Source organism: Triturus cristatus, chromosome 8, assembly GCF_964204655.1.
Source record: "Triturus cristatus chromosome 8, aTriCri1.1, whole genome shotgun sequence".
Lineage (NCBI taxonomy): Eukaryota > Metazoa > Chordata > Amphibia > Caudata > Salamandridae > Triturus > Triturus cristatus.
The window spans coordinates 1,058,138,351-1,058,155,196 of record NC_140591.1 but is presented as its reverse complement, the minus strand read 5'-3'; the positions used below and the strand labels follow the sequence as shown (position 1 = coordinate 1,058,155,196).

At 46.0% G+C, this 16,846-nt stretch overlaps 1 protein-coding gene across 1 annotated transcript in view; it reads right to left on the bottom strand.

Moving 5' to 3' along the window:
* SLC9A4 (solute carrier family 9 member A4) overlaps window positions 1–16,846 on the bottom strand; it is a 413,232-nt gene that overhangs the window by 100,405 nt on the left and 295,981 nt on the right. Inside the window, exon 9 of the mRNA XM_085622597.1 lies at window positions 9,589–9,685. Within this exon, the coding sequence (XP_085478723.1) occupies window positions 9,589–9,685 (97 nt within the window). The remainder of the gene's footprint in view (window positions 1–9,588; window positions 9,686–16,846) is intronic.

Below are 16,846 nucleotides of genomic sequence, written 5' to 3'. Positions count from 1 at the left end.
GTTATCCACTGTGTTACCCAATTCAGTGACTTCTTTGTTAACTTTGTGGATTCAAGATTTGAATTCTGTTTTGAGCGAGCTGAACTTGGAGCGTACTTCCCTGAGGAAGCTGTACATGCACTGCTCATGGATGGACGCCTCAGAAAAGAAGGTGTGTCAGTGCCGCTGGCAAGCACCTTAGGCCCTCTTGCATGGCTCCAGGACTGAAGTGGAACCACTTAGCATGGTAGACTGACAGATGGCAGAGTCCAGGTGCAGATGCATGGTTATTGGAAGACTGTTATGTCTCTGAGGCTTCAGATCAGGAGGGCAGCCAACTATCACTTGGAGTCACTCTGCTGTGTTCTGATTTCAAGAGATGCAGGTCCAGTCCTACTCACTCAGGCAAGAGGGCAGCAGGTCAGCATTGCATTGCAGCAGTTCCTTTAGAGCAGCAGTCCAGCAGAATGTCATTCCCTTCAGCATCACAGCAGCCATTCTTCATGCAGCCTATCCACAAGTCCAGAGTCAACTGAAGAGTTGGTTTCTGATGTCTGCTTTTTATACCTTGGTGCCCTCATTTTGGAAGGTGGGAATAACTTCTACACAGTGTCTTTGAAGTGCATAGCATTCCCTACCTTCCCTGCTCTGGCTCCAATCTGGCTGAAGTGACAATGCAGGGCTACTAGGTCCTAGTTGCGAAGACAGGACACAGCCTATTCAAGTGTGCGTGAGGCTTGACCCAGGTCCTCCCTCCCATTTTGCCAGGGATTGCCCCACCAGTCACACCTGAGCTCCCATTTTGTGTGGTTTTCTAGGAGGAATACACAAAGCCCAATTGCCAACTACACCTTGTCATGTGACCAGAGACAGGCTGCAGGCACCAAATGACTAATGCAGGAAAATGCCAACTTTCGAAAATGGGCATTTTCAGACTTGTAATTTAATTTCAAGAGTTATTATTTTAAATTAGGATTCCAGAGACACCAAACATGATCCAGTTATTTATTCATATTTGAAAATTACACTTATAAAATGTAACATAGCAACTCCAATGCAGTCCTATGGGAGAGATAGGCCTTTCAGTAGTGAAAAACACATTTAAGAGTTTTTCACTTCTAGGACATGTGAAACTTAAACATACATGTCCTGCTTTTTAAATACATTGCACCCTCTGTGCTCTCCAGGGCCTATCCTATGGATGATTTATATGTATTACAAAGGATGGTATGGGCCTGGCAAAAGGTTTATTTTTCCAGGTCGAAATTGCAGTTTAAACTGAACACACAGGCTCTGCAATGCCAGGCCTTAGATATGTTTAAAGGGCTACTTAAGTGGGCGGCAAAATCAGTACTGCAGACCCACTGGTAGCATTTAATTTAAAGGCCTGGATATATATAGTACCACTTTACTAAAAGCGTATTCAGTAAATTAAATATGCCAATTGGGTATAGACCAATACTACTACAATGTTTGGAGGAGAGAGCGCATGCACTTTAGCACTAATAAGCAGTGGTAAAGTGCTCGGAGTCCTAGGACCAGCAAAAACGATGTAAAAAAAAAGGAGAAATATGGCAAAAGGTTTTGGGGAAGATCACCCTAAGGCTGACAGGTCTAACACCCCAGATGAATTGCGTCGCCAAATGTCAGCTACAAAGCTGTCCTTCTGCTATTTTCCCTTGACCAGCGTCCTGCATCAACTATAGATAATTAAACAAATGAACAATTCATCACTAAGAAGGACCTATAACTTTTTCAGGATTTGTCCCTCAATACAGTTTATTACAGGAACACACTCCTAATTGGTCTTCCAAATCAAGACAGACATCAGACAAAGTGGTTTTTCAGTCTAAAATCCCTAAAACAAAAGACCTTTAAACAAGCTTCCACCACAGCCAACCTTAAACTCTGCAATTCCCTACAGCCCTTCATGGGGAAAGTTCCAATGGCCCCAGTTTATTGCCAGAAATTGTCAAACCATTAAAGTATTTTAGAAACCAAACTATTTTCTAATAGTTCAGTTTGTAAAATTCTGATTTGGAATGGGACTTAATCTGACTTACCTCATAAATAGTAATGAAGTAGGTCGCAAATTGTGACTCACTCTGATTGGTGGTCATCACAGGATGGTGGCCTTCCAGGGTTAGACTCCACCCATGTCTGTGATCATCTAAAATATACTATTGATTTTAAATGCTGTCCCTTTCCAATAAAGGAAACAGGGTTGCATTTAATTATCGCCGCTTTAGTGGCAGAAAACTGCCGCTAAAGCGGCGATAATGTGCCTGATAATATGCCCGTGAGAATTCCCATAGAAGCCCATGTTCTGGTGTCAACATGGGCTTCTATTGGAATTCTCTGCGGCTTATTATCAAGCCCATTGTCGCCGCTTTAGCGGCAGTTTTCTGCCGCTAAAGCGGCGATAATTTTAATGCAGTGCTTGATAATATGCCACAATGTTTTCTTTCTTTAAAAGTTTATTTCAGAGTTTATTTCTCTCCAAATAATTTTTTTGTATTCCTTCACAAAAAGGCAGTGATCACAAGTGGGCCCCTTACCTTTTATGAATGGCTTCGCATCCCAACTCTGGAGTCAGTCATTTTTCAATGTTTCGCGGCAGGATTTCAGTGGGAAAAAATATAGATATGCATCATATCGATTCGGTATTTGGAGGGAATGCCTATAACATGCCCTTTCCAAATAACGAATCATTGAGGGGTTGCAGTCCCATTTTAGGGGCGGTAAATGTTTACTGACTCCTATAATGTGATTGTTACATAGCAAAAACCTAATTTGCAGTAACAAAGTCCGAATCAGAGTGTTCTCCAACATAAAATAGGTTTGTCTGTGTGGCAAGGACTCTGAACAAATATGGAGAAGAACTCATAAACATGTCACTGAAAGAGGTCCGTATGTGGTAAAAATAAGTAACTTAACCACGCCTGATACAATATCACCCTGTAAGATATATACAGTCCCGGGCATTACTTCATAAACTGGGCAATGAATTGTGATCTACTTTGTTCTTCAATACCTTTAATATTTTCAAAAAATCGATTTACTGTCTCAGTTCTATGCTGTATGAGTGCATGGCCTTTTTTCAGTACTTGATTTTGTTTAGTATTATTCCTTTACCGTCTGTTCGTAGAAGTCGGTCAGATCTATTGATTTCTATTCAATGTAACTATAACTAAGATGTGTAAAGAGACCTTGGGGTATATTCACAAGAACGTGTGATAACTACTGCAAGAGTAGCGTAACGCAACTTTCAATCTCGCAGCCCATCGTGGGAAAATAACCCGGTGACAAGGTGGGATTCACAACAAGGCGGTAGCATGCGATAGTCACCAGATAACGCGCCAAATGTCCATGTCAAAATCAACGCCACACCGCATAAATGCGATAAGCGAAGGCAAAAAAACATGCGATGAGGCCACCTGCGGTACAAAATGTTGCGAAAACCAGCCACAGGCCTGCAAATCCCACGCGTCTGGCAGAACTATGCCCTATAAAAACCACAGAAAAAATACACCAAAAACAATCCAAAGTGCGTAGCAACATGGATGCAGCCTGACACAGCACAGGGGCCAACCCGAACCCCGCAACCCCCACAGACTACCAGCCAGGAACAACGGGGTCGGGGAAGGCCAAGGAGAAGAGGGAGAGGAAGACGGGGTGCAGACCGCAGGAAAACTAGACCAGCGCCACAGAGGTGAAAGAACACTACCAGCAACTGACCCACTAGCAGACCACCTGGATTGCAGTCGGAGTGCCCAGGAGGCCAATCCAGGAGGCCAATAGGCACCGGCATGACGTGACTACCGAAACCAGTCAGAAACCCACTGCCAACAAAAAGGCAGCAACCGCGAAAGGAGGTGGCAGTCCAGCACCACCGGAGGAGCTGAAGGAAACCCAGGCCACAGTCATCAGTGTGGAGACAGTGCAAGGAGTAGGGAGTACGGACACAGCTCGAGAGGACTTGACACAACATCAACAGGGAATGGGCGGACGGGGGGATTGGGCACAATGGCATACAGGCACAACGAGGTGTAGCACACTGCACACCCACAATCACCCAGGTCCATGTGCCCGATCCCCTTGGCACACTGCAGCACTCACGCATAGCACGAACAGCACACCCACATTGACCAAAACGAGGAACAACACACATAGCCTACACTGCAGACCAGAGGACACAACTGGCTCCGCACATGCACAGAAACATGCCTACTACATCTGACGGTGCCTGAAACTGTGAAATGGAAATGTATGCGTACGACATCACATCCGTCATGTAGACCAAATGTACACTGTTCCGCAGAAGAATCCAGCACCCCCCAAACAGTAACAATGTACATTGCCATACAGTCAGCATGCAAACCTGCACAATGTGCTAACATATATGTCAACGCAAAGTCAATATGCACCTCCCCTTCACATCGCAGAGGGGCACACAACACCTTCAGCAGAGCACAGAATACAACACATCAGTGATGCTGGAGAGGACCACCACACCGTCGACACCGACGCCCTACAGCACATGGATATCCCACGCAACCCCCCACCAGGACCCGGACAACCAAGATACTCAGAGGATAACACCCAGCCTGCAACAGACCACACAGCAGGAAGCACCCACAAGCACAGCTGGCTCACGACACTGCACCCACCCACACATCGCACCCCAATGCCATGTTCCTGCACGTTAAAAGGAGGTGGCCCAACAGGTGTCGGTGGGGGCTGAACCCATGGAATGCGAACCAGGACACATATGTTGGTGTCCATCACCCTTCAGGGGCCACCAACACCCCACTAAGGAGACCCACACTGCCATAGCGACACATGCAGTTGCACATTCACAGTACAGAACCACAGGCAGGGGCGCTCAAATTCCAGTCACACATCCATTTTGGCTCTGTGTATGACGGCCCTACCACTCCCACTACGAACTGAGTGGGGGACGACAAAGCTACATGTCCAAGCTCCAACCCGCTGCCTGCGGTGACACGTCTGCATACGATGTACACAGCACAATGTAATGGCGTCAGCCCCAGGGCCCTCATGCATACAACAAGACCACAGGAACACACGCAGATACCATGTTGAACTGGCTAAGGGCACATGCGCCCGGCCCTTTTATTGGCAGGGCCACATGTACAGTGACGCCTGTGCTGGATGTGTGTGGGGTGGGTGTAAGCAATTCCGCACGGAATGCCTGGTGCTGGCAACCACTTGAACATTAGACACCAGTCCAACAGAAATAGAAAACACATGCATAAAAGAGTCAACTGATAAGCAACATGGAGGAAGCCGGGGAAAGTCCAGAGGACAGCCAACATGCAAATAGAAGTGTCCGTGAGTTGCAGTGCACTGGGGATGGGACACTAGAGATGAGCGCGCCCATGTGAAGAAAAAGTCTTGGATCGTGTCCCTCAGACAGACACCTGATGCAGATGCAGTGGGGTGTGTCATACCTACATCATCTTCCCCATCAACATCTCAGGGCCCCCACACTGTTTGAGGTGACATAGCTGCGCAACCTCTCTCCAGCTCATACCTCAATCAGTAACGGACAATGGCCTGCGGTGCACTGAGTCACTGGCCCCTGGACTGCTGAGCAGGGTATCATGCCAATGATGGCATCCACGACAGGTCTGAGCAACTCCGCAAGTCTGTCAGGACCACCGTTTCGACTCTGACAGATGGCTGTTGGATGTGGTCCTTGCGGCGGTGGCATGTGCCTCCTGCGGTGATGCCACGGCCGGGCCGGTCAGGACTCGATTTGGTGTGTGAGCCGTGGTGGAATGCTGTTGGGCCCGGAGGCTGCGTACAGTGCAGAGCCACAGAGAAATGGCGTTAATGACCCCAAGGCCAACGCTTCAGGGGCCATCCAATATCTCAGAAGAAGGGGTCCCGGACCTGACTAGCACAGAGTTAGATGCCCCGGATGCACAGCGGCCGGCACAGGCACCCAGCCATGGGACCGTGACTTGCGGCGCAGTCAGATGGCCCAAGCGATCTGAGCAGGTCACCCTCTATGTCCGAGGTGTATGTTGTGGAGGGTATCGGGGTACAGTGAAAGGTGTCCTCCAGGGCATGATGCCGAACGGTTTGATTTTATCCAGAAGCAGCAAATTGAGCAGTTGAATGCGACAACCTTGTTGCCACCACCAATTAGGTATCAGCTACATGAGGATGAAAACTGCCCCCTAGGCCATAGGCTCAGACGCCACCAAAGTTCGACCAGAGAGTGTTCATGATTGTCGGGGAAAAGACTTAGTGGCACCGAGGCTGAGAGGGGATGCTGTCTGCGATGATGCCAGTATGCTGATACGAGCTCTGCCATTGCAAAATGAAGACTGTGACCTACTGGACTGCAGTGTAGGCTGGAGGCAGCGGTCAGCAGTGGCCCGCAGCCATGTGCCGTTGGCTGGCGTGGCACAGAGTTAGTGACACAAGGGCAGTTGTCGGTAGTGTTCGAACACCTCCGTAACGATGATCTTGTTCCCTCCGGACTGCAACGCGTCATCCTCTTACGCCTCTCTGTGCGTGCGATGACATGTATTCTGCCTTTTGAATGACCGATGTTCAGTTCCAAATGTGTGACCTACCTGACCATGGTGAAGGCCTGAGGCAGCGGTCAGCACGGCCCATTCACCGAGTGTCACCGGCATAGGTTGGATGGCCCCACCGGCCTGCGTAGTTCAGGTTCAGTGGCACCATGTGTCGCCAGCTGGCATTTTACAGGGTTAGTGGCACCACGTGTCGCCAGCTGGTGTACAGGGTTAGTGGCACCACGTGTCGCCGGCTGGCATTGAACAGGGTTAGTGGCACCACGTGTCGCCGGCTGGCATTGAACAGGGTTAGTGACACCACGTGTCGCCGGCTGGCATTGAACAGGGTTAGTGGCACCACGTGTCACAAGAAGCCCATATGGAACTATGCCTCACTGATCGAAGGGAGTCTGGTTCTGTTGCCGTAGGCCCAGATTTGGGGTCACTGCCATTCATGACTCAGGACACAGTTTCACACATGGGACCTACTGGGCCGAGGAGTAGGCCTGAGGCGGCAGTGGAGTACGTCAACGAAAAAGGACTCAAGCGGGCCCGTGTCGTGGAGGTCGTGATGGTCTGAGGAGGCTGCTAAGGTCGTGGGACTTGGACCTGGAGCTTGAGCCGGAACGTGGTGGGCCCTCCTTGACACACGTCGGTGTCAGCAGGTGATCAGTGAGGCCTGGCTGCACAGGGGCAGGCCTGACGGGTTTGTGGTCCGGCAGGCGCACAGCTCCGCAGGCAACTCCACTCTAGAGGATGGCGTCGGCCTCGTGGTGGGGTGAGAGGCATCACCCTGGCAGAGACGTTGGGCTTTCCGGAAGAGGACCATACCCAGGGCTACATGCTACTTATTCACGCCCCTACGCTGGCGTGGCGTACGCCGGGCCATCCCACTCCGGTCACGCTTATGGGTGGGCGTAACAGGCAAGATTTCCTTCAGGTCCACCACTGGCTGTGGTGACATGGTTGCATCCACTGTCCACTACACTCCATACAGCAGAGGTATATTTTGCCATGGATATGGGTGTGTGTTGCAACCTGCGGGCTGTCCAGCACATCTCCGCCACTCTTGGCATTGTGTACTTTCAAAATCAAGGTACTACTGCATCCTTCACACATGCCTGTTTGCCAGCTCTCCCCACATTCGGCTGTTGTGTGACTGAGGTGCCATGCCGTTGATGCCTCATGTTCACGGCTTGGTCAGGTAACCATTGTGAGTTGTTCTGTCGTGTCTGGTGGGTGGGCATATTGTTGTGCATTTTGGTTGTGATTTTGTGACGTGTGCATTGCCAGAGTTGTCATTTGCATGGTTGTGCAGTTGAGGGGAGTGGGGTGTTCATTTGGAACTTGCCAAGGGGCTGTGCATTTCCCTTAGTGCTATCCTGGGAACGCTGGTTGCTGATGGACAGTCGGAGGATGGAGGAATCAGGCACACTGGCTGTGTATTTGAAGGCAAAAACAACAGTTGATAGACAGAATGCAGAACAATGTCATACATTCCCCCCAGTACAGAGATCTGGGCCTAAATCCATCGTTTTTTTGCTCACCATGCCGTTCCAATTTGAAGGCAACATTGTTGGAGGTTCCACGGTGTTCTGTTGTTGCCTACACATTGGGGTGGGACGTGTGCTTTCTGTTACAGTGATTGCGTGCTGTGTCACCAGGGATCACAGGTGGGACATGTGTGCTGTGGATTGCCCCCAACAAGTGCGTGCATTCTGCTATGGCGTATGATCCTTGCTTGGTCTCCAGCGTGACCTGCGCATTGTGTTGGAGGGTGTGAGGGACTTTGATGTGGCTGGCAGTGAGACTCCTCCGACTCTGGCGGGTGTTGGTTGGGGGTGCGAGGAGCCAACAGGTGCAGCCAAGTCCGCAGCTTGGTGTGGGGTGGGATGTTGGTTGTCTGCTGTGTTGGTGCCGTAGGCCTGTTGGGCAATGATGATCGGGATGCGTGGGGTGGTTGTCCCTTTCAGCCTGTGGTGGACGGTGACATTGTCAGAGGTTGGGTCTGGGCGGCTGGTACGCTTCCTGGGGTTCCACAGTCTTTGTCTGCGCTGCCTCTGTGGTTGTCCAGGGGGGTGTTCCGGGTGTGGGGTGGGGTCCTGGGGTGGGGTCGGTGGATGTTGTGGCCCTCTTGGGTGTCCGTTTTGCATGATGGGTGGCTCCATGACATCTGTTGCACTTCCGATGTGGCCCTGGGCTGGTCTCCCTTTTGTGGTGCTGGCTGCCATCCGACTTAACACCAGGTCAGAGCAGGTGTAGATTTCCTGGTTCTAACGCGCCTTCTCGCCTGTTTTGTGTTTTTATCGCAGATCTGTCTGGTCGTTGAGAATGTTGAGGAGTGGTGTGGTCGCGGCTTTTGGCATGGGAACGCCCACTCTGCATCTCATTAGCGATAGTTGCGGAGGGCTTCGGTGGCAATGTTTTTTTCAGCTGCTATCAGGAGTAAACTGGTGCTGTGGGCTGCTAACACCAGCTTGTGAATGAGGAGGTACATTTATCACGACTTTGGCTGTGATAAAGTGCCGTTAATTCGGCGATAGCTCCTTGTGAACATGGCCCCTTAACATCTGATCCATATTACATAAAATTATGAGATAAAAATTTACAAGAATCTAGGGAAAAAATAGTAAAGAATTTATAGACCGAATTTGTCTAGCTGAAAGATAAATGCAAGTGTACTTTCGTGAGGCACTGACTTTTCATTTCCTAGCAGCAGGTAAAAAGATTCTTATAAAATTAATTCAGAAAAAAGCATTCTGTTACACAAAGAATTTCGAAGGATTTCAATTTGAGTTACAAGAGAAATAAGGGTTTGAAGGATGATCTTGTTAATGAGAATGTTTTAACAAAAACATAGACTACTACGGCAATCCAGAACAAATGAATATGTCAGTCGCTTGCAAACATTTCCTGTTGCTACGGTGTTGAGAAGGACAAGCAAATACAGCGTGGTTTCCATTTGCAGCGCAGATATGGAGAGGAGCAGCGTGCAGCATGAAAGGCAAACACAACCACAAGCAATACACACAGCAGTCATTATTACTTAACATACCCTTTGCCGGATTTGATAGAGATTGTGGGTGAGTAGGTCTCTCATTGATTCTTCTTCTTCTGGTGAGAGCCTTTTAACTTTCTGATGTCTATAACTCCTGCAAATGCAGCAGAAAAGCAAATATTAGCTCACTGTCTCTGGACTGAATTGAAAATTGACTGTTATTGACGTCTAAAAGAAGAGCCAAGTGTGGTTGCGTCAGTGGAAAGAGAAAACACACCTACTACTGCTAGTATAGCACTACTACTAAAAATAAAACTAATATAAGCATTATTATTAAGGCTTCCAGTTTTCCGTTTTCACAGTTTTTTACAGATAAATACAGACAGAAAACAGTCTATTTCCTGTCTGTATTTAAATTAAGTGCAGAAAAAGACAGAAAATGTAACTTCTTGTAAGTGACTCTCCTTGTTGTCCTTCGTGAATTCCAGACCAACTGCTAAGCAGATAGGCCCCATGGGGGTTTAAAAACAGGATCAGATGTCCTTAAATACAGACATATGTTAACATACATTTGTATATAAATGCTATTGTTTACCTGTTTTGTAATATTTGGATGCTTGATTAACTAAAACGAGACAGGCATCAAAGTATGAGTGAATTTTGTATCAGTTAAATAAATGTGGAAATATACCACTCTACGACTCCATTTATGCTCACAACATAAAATAAATATGGATAAATACCAATAAAATGGCCAAAAAATAAATACAGATAGAAATGTTACAAAAATAAATACCATAAAACCGGGAGCACTAATTATTATTAACTACTGACATTACCAATTCCTCGACTACTTCGATTACAACTACCAAGAGTAATAAGAAAAAGAATGAAAAGAACAATCGAATGTGTTAAACAATAAAAGGAAAAACATAAATAAAAATACTAAAGGCAAATATATCAATGCTGCTACTAATACGATTTACTACTGATAGAAATGGTCAGATTCCTGATAAAGGGCTCATTTCTAAGAGTGTGTTTCTGTGCGACAATTACCAGTCACAAAGCTTGGTAAAGAATTACGCCTGTTTGAAACACCGTTCCGTATTCTAAATGTTGGCAGCAAATTAATTACATCAGTATTGAAGCATAAAGCATTTGACACCAAAATCAAAATATCACTATTAGAAACAGGGGCGTAACAGAGGCCCCCGCGAAGTGGCGGGCCCCCCAAGCTCCAGGCCCCCCCAAGCTCCAGGGGGCCCCCTTAGCACAGAACTCTGGCTGCAGTGCTCCTGATTGAGCGGGGGGGGGGGGGGCCCTCCACGTGCCTTGCAGGGAGGCCCCCTCGAGTTTCGTTACGCCAGTGATTAGAAATATGATTATGCAATTTAGTCTGTCACTGGTTGGATTAAAAAAAGGCCAAGCCAGCCCTTACAATGAAATTATACAACACAGATGAGATTTGTGACAAGAACAGTTTCATTAATTTTAACCTGGGCTCAATCCCTGGTAGCTATAATACAGAGAAGACAGGCTTCATTTAAGAAAAGCATGTAAAGAATAAGCAGCGTTGAAAAGTATTAAGTGTTAAAAAGTCAAAGCACAACACAATAGAAACCCAACACCTATTTCTAAAAATCCTAAAAACCTGAATATGAATAATGACACAAAAGCAATAAAATCGAACCAGAGGTACCAGAGATAGGATTTTTTTCAAGTTTTAGGGTGAAAAGCACCAAGAAAAGCTAAAGTGCCAATCGGATGTCACCGCTCACAGTTGAGCGGAACCCCGGTAAGCTGTGAAGAAACTGAGGTCCAATACACCACGCGGGAAATCATGGTCAACGTTTTAACCCTCTGACTTAGTGTACTCTTTGAAAGTTGAAATCCTCCAGCGGGACAAGGCAGCAGGCTGCATCCAATGATGTCCACTCAAAGTCAGATACCCATTGACAGAGATCACACTAAAGCAATTTGAATTGGCAGGAAAAGCTCACAATAGGAAAATACTAATTTCATGCCCAGCGAACAACACTCATAAGCCATATACTTTTCGTGCCTTCACCCAGTCAATATTTCTACATCGGGAATTCGGGCCTGATTTTGACTTTTCCGTGCAGAACATTATGTCCCCTAGCCTGGCCGGAAGCCACCTGTCATATTTAGAGATCATCATCAACCTAGAAGTGATCACTGTGCCTTCCTGGGGAAATGCTGTCACTGCTGAACCTCTGCAATTTTTAAGGTAGATTGTTACCAATATTTTGTTGTGTTTTTAAAAACAAAAGAGTAATAACCCTCACACCCTCAGACTTTTCTTCCAGAGTGTGGGGACCATTTTTTAGGTCTCGCCTGACCCAGCGCATGCGCTGGTCTGGCGAGACATTTTGTGAGGGCTCCAAAAAGTGCTACCAGGCCAGCCTAGAGCTACAGTGCATGGGCGCAGGCGCGCGCGCCGCGCTTGACCGAGGTTACTTTTGATTTGAGGTTTGATCGCCATCGCGATCACTTTCGCGGCCGCACGGCCGCTTGGCATAGCCAATAGGTCTCGCTTTTGGGACCTTATAAGTATTTAGTTATGCAACTGCTGCATGGCTAAACACTTATAAGGTCCCAACGGCGAGACCTATTGGCTATGCCAGTGCTTGTCTTTTTCTTTCTGGCACCACCAGGTTCTTCTTGGCATTTATGGACAAAAAAGAAATCAGACCATCTGTTATAGGTAGTGCATGTGGTGTAATGTCCTTATGCCAATTAATTCTTCTCCATCAGGCCATCTGAGCAAGCTTTCCAACTGTGTAGCCAGTGGGAGCACTGCTGCGGTAATGATATTGGTTTGTCCAATGCTAACTAGTCATTTTAGTGGACAAGATACCCTGCCACATTTGTGATGGAGTATTCTCTCCACCAAAGTCTACATTTTGGCCCCAACAGAGAGTACTCCATTGAGATGGTGGAGGATATTAGCCCTGCAATTCCAAGGGGCCTCATTTTGGCGAATCTGGAGTTGCCCACCAACCCTGCGGATAACTCTTAATATTGATAGGAACCGCCATCAAAGATCATGTGGCCTAACTGCTAGAGCGTCGACCTCAAATCTGGGCGCTCAACAGCCTGTGATTCTTGTCAAATCACTTCATCTCCCCATGGCTAACAAAATGAATTTGTCAGTCTGTAAAGCAACACATGCTCATGTAAAGCCCTATGATACCTAGGGCCATAGCCATGGGGGGGCTGAGCGGGGCCCGGCCAGTCTATATTTATGTCTTGCCCCCTAAAATATTTGGCTCAGGTTTGCTCAGCTTTTCTCTCCCTTTAATCAGGGTAACTTTTTTTCTATGTGCATTAGCCCAGTGCCTGGTTCGGTGGTCTGAGAGGCTGCAGCACTGCTCATATTTGAATGTGGTAGTGAGTGAGCAGAGTGGGGTCTATCTGTCGAACACTGCCCGGGTCGGGTCACACACAGGGCAGGGTGCTCCTTCCTGCCCCTCTGGGAAATAAATTGTCTCTGAAAGTTAGCTGCAGGTGCAGAGTGAGGCCAGGGTATGTAGTTTTGTGTTAAATATATTGAAACGTTATAAATACCAAAATTCAGTACAAGAGTGAATATATTATCTGCTCACAATTTTCATACAAAATCTGACGTAATGTTGCGACTGCTGAAGGTGCCCTATGACAGATTGATGTTTATTTTATTCTTTGAGGCTGTGACACTCATTATTGTGCAACAATAAAAAGTTCATTCTAAGCAGACACCCATCGGGATTTATTTTAACCCTATGTATCCAAATAGAGAGATCTCTACTTTTTTGTGTGTCAGGTCTGAAAAGTGCATCTAGTCCTGTTTGTTCAAATAGGGACGCTAAAAGGAAAACTGAAAATCTAGAGTGCAGACGTATACATTTTGTATTGGCTTTCAATCACAAACCTGCAGGCTGGCTCCTATCACCAGAGACCTGATAACATGGCAGACTCTCATCCAGGCCCCTGTTTCTCTCTCTAGTGGGGCATGATAGCATTGCTGCATTCAGTGGGTGCACTGTTTGTGTCACTGCCCTATGCACACTCTCAACTTCAAAGCCAGTGGAGCCTAAGCTAGTTTCAGCCTAAGGTCCTTCAACACCACCCTCTCTAATGGTGAAATGGTGTGTGAGACAGACTGCGGGGGGCACATCAAGCAGGAGATTGTATGTATGTGTACCTGGTTGGGGGAGTGTTTAAGTCTGTGTTTGCAAGTGTGCATGAGTGAGTTAGTGTGTATGCTTTAGCTAACTGGGATTTTATGCACTGATAACTTGTGGTAATTGCATTATATGTTGTCATTCGTTTTAGTATTGCACCTGAGAAGACATTTTTGGTGAAATAGGAGAAATGAGACAACTGAGAGTTTTTGTATATTGATAACACAATGCCATATAGAATGGTCAGAGAATCATGCTTCCTTCTGTCATTCACAGTGATCTGTAGCTCCCAAATCTGCATGATGGCAGCCCAGACTCGGCCTTCCATCTTTTCAAAGTTGATAAATGTGTTAATAGTCACATCTGTTATTTACAGTGCTTTGAAATTGGAGAGGAGCGGCATAGAGTGCTACAAAAAAATCTTTTCATACAATTCTTTGAATTAAAAGTTATATAGCTATGTCCGCGTATGTGTTTTGCCCTGTAGTTAGGGGGTCATTGGAAGAACGGCCTGATTGATTAGTGTGGGGTTTTGCTTAAGAAACTTGTCTTCGCTGTTTGGTACTGGCCCTGATCATGTAGTCTTCAGAGAGAAGCTGCCACTCAAATTTCCGGTTACAAACACATGTATACTTCCAACAAGTTGACAAACATTCCTTGTGACAAAATTAGAATGAGTCCCCACATTAAACTATTGGCCCAAGGCCCACAAAAGATTCTGATAGGCCTGCATGAGGAATACCAAGCACTCTTATTCAGGATGCTCTACCTATATTTTTAAAACTTTCCACCATTTCCCGCTATTCCCCTACTGCAATATTGAAGCAATCCCCAAAAGTTCCAGGCTGCTGAAGTTCTTTATCTTGCTTTTTTTGTGTTGACCTCCAGTCTAGCCTCTGCAGTCTAGGATCATCTACAACCTGATTCATTACTCTCGTCTTATGACAGAGTGTGTCTAAGGGTAAAGAAATAGGAGGCATGGTGTAGATGTCCTTGTTAAGTCAGCTTCTGGTGGTGCTGTCAAACTCGGGTCTCCGTGTGTAAAGTCTGAGCTCTGTTCAGGCCCTAGACCTACCAGAGATGCTAAGGGCAAGATTCAAAGGCTCCAAAGAATTAGATGAATTCCAACCCTCAGCATTGCTAATCCAGAGGGTAGTGAGCCTGTGAAACTTGAATTGAACATCATGATGATGGGTACCGTGAATTAAAGTATTGACCAAGGCAGAATTAATCTGCTTTATCCGTATGTCACTTTAGCAATTGGAAAATTGCAGTCTTAAATACACAGGTTACAAGCCATCAATGAGAACAAATTCAACAGAAGACATTTTGCCCCAGAACTTTATAATTCATCCCATATTTCAGCATACCCACCAGTCTCATGTATATTCTCCTTTCTATAGCAAGGTACTTCTTGAACCATTTTAAACATACTGTGGGTTGTGTAAGAATACACATCAACACTTCATGCACGTTTCATTTGCTGTTGCTTTTTATGGGAATCAGTGTCCCGGTGCTGGACCTTGCTGCATGAAGTCAGAGTGAGGCTGAATTAATCTTTCCCCATGTGCCTGGATGATTGTGGCGTTTTACTATTAAAACTGCAATGCGCAACCATGGTGCCAAGATTTGGTGACTCCAGGTTCAGAGGTTCCTAGTAGCAACCTGATCTGTGGCAGTGTAATGTCAAAACCTCAGTGAATGTTTTAATGTCACTTTCAATCTGGAACTACAGAACATTCCAAGCCTCCAGTACAATTTACAGCCCAAAATAATCTTCTTCTTTGACCTTTTCTCTTCCACCAGGCAGTGTCACAGGTGAATGGAGGTTTTGTGGGACACAGACTGGGATTAAAGGCCTATCTTTGGGTCTGTGTCTGTGACTGTGTACCTCTGTACAAGTTTACCTATTTGTTAGTGGGCCTGTGTTCTGCTGATAAACCTGCATGCCTGTATGATATTAGATATTAGGACTGCCTTTCTCTTTCCATCCCATATTTAGTCTCACTGAGAGAGGTGTGAGTGCTCATGGGGGAAAGGATAAGGATACTGAACAGGTTTTTAGAGAGGTTCTACATTCTCATTTCCTCTTCCTTGCATGTATGACAATGTGAGGGTGTGTGGCTCCTTCAAGCAAAAGAGAGCCTGCGCTGGTAATTATAGAGGATGTCTCCTTGCAAAAGATAGGGAGGTCTTAAAGTACTGTTTATGGGCACCATATTGCCATTCTGGAAACACTAAATATAAGGCCATCCTAGAATTGCTTTCCAAATATAAAAAGACAACATTGTGTAAATGTAGGGAATCCACGTTTTCTATGTTGTCACCACAGAATTTTATCTTTTGCTCAGCCTTATACAATTACTATGGTTTGCACTCAGCACGTAACCCCTACTAACCACCAGTTAAGTGTGGGTGTACCCCATTTAAGCATGTTTGAATTGTCATACTCATAATTGGTATATTTAACTTACATAGTTGTCTCTAGTATATGGTATGGGGTGTACCCAGGTCCTGGATGTTAATTGTCACTAGTGGACTGCATCACCAATTGTGCCATCCATTACAGTGGTAGTGCAAACTTGCCTTCAGCCCTGCAATGTGTAGCCTGACTGTAACAGTGTAAAAACTGCAATCCGACTTGCATAATAAATAGAGATGAAACATCCCTTTTAAATATTAATAAGCCACCTCTATATAGGCCGGTGGGTCTACAAGAAAGGGTTCATGGTATTTAAATGTAGAAATGCAATGTTAACATGTCCTTACAGTAACTAGTACCTAAAAGCTCTTTTTCACAATGGCCTACCTAGCTGTTCCATGGAGAAAACGAGGGTACATATTTAAATTCTAGTACTGTATCTCAGGAATAGGATAAAATAAACAGCAATTTTTAATAGTTAGTAAAATCCAATTAAATGGTGTGGTTGGATTTTTAATAAATATTAAGGAAAAGTAAATTCTAGGAAGTTACCTTTTCCCTGCCTGCAGTTCTTTGAGGCTAATTTGTATTTGCTGTCCAACTTCTCCTAGTAGGGGATTAGCATTTGAAAAGGTATGAAATACCTCCCAGAAGCTGCACAATAGGTTACTGTGATTGAAAATTCAACCTGAATGGGCAGGGATGACTC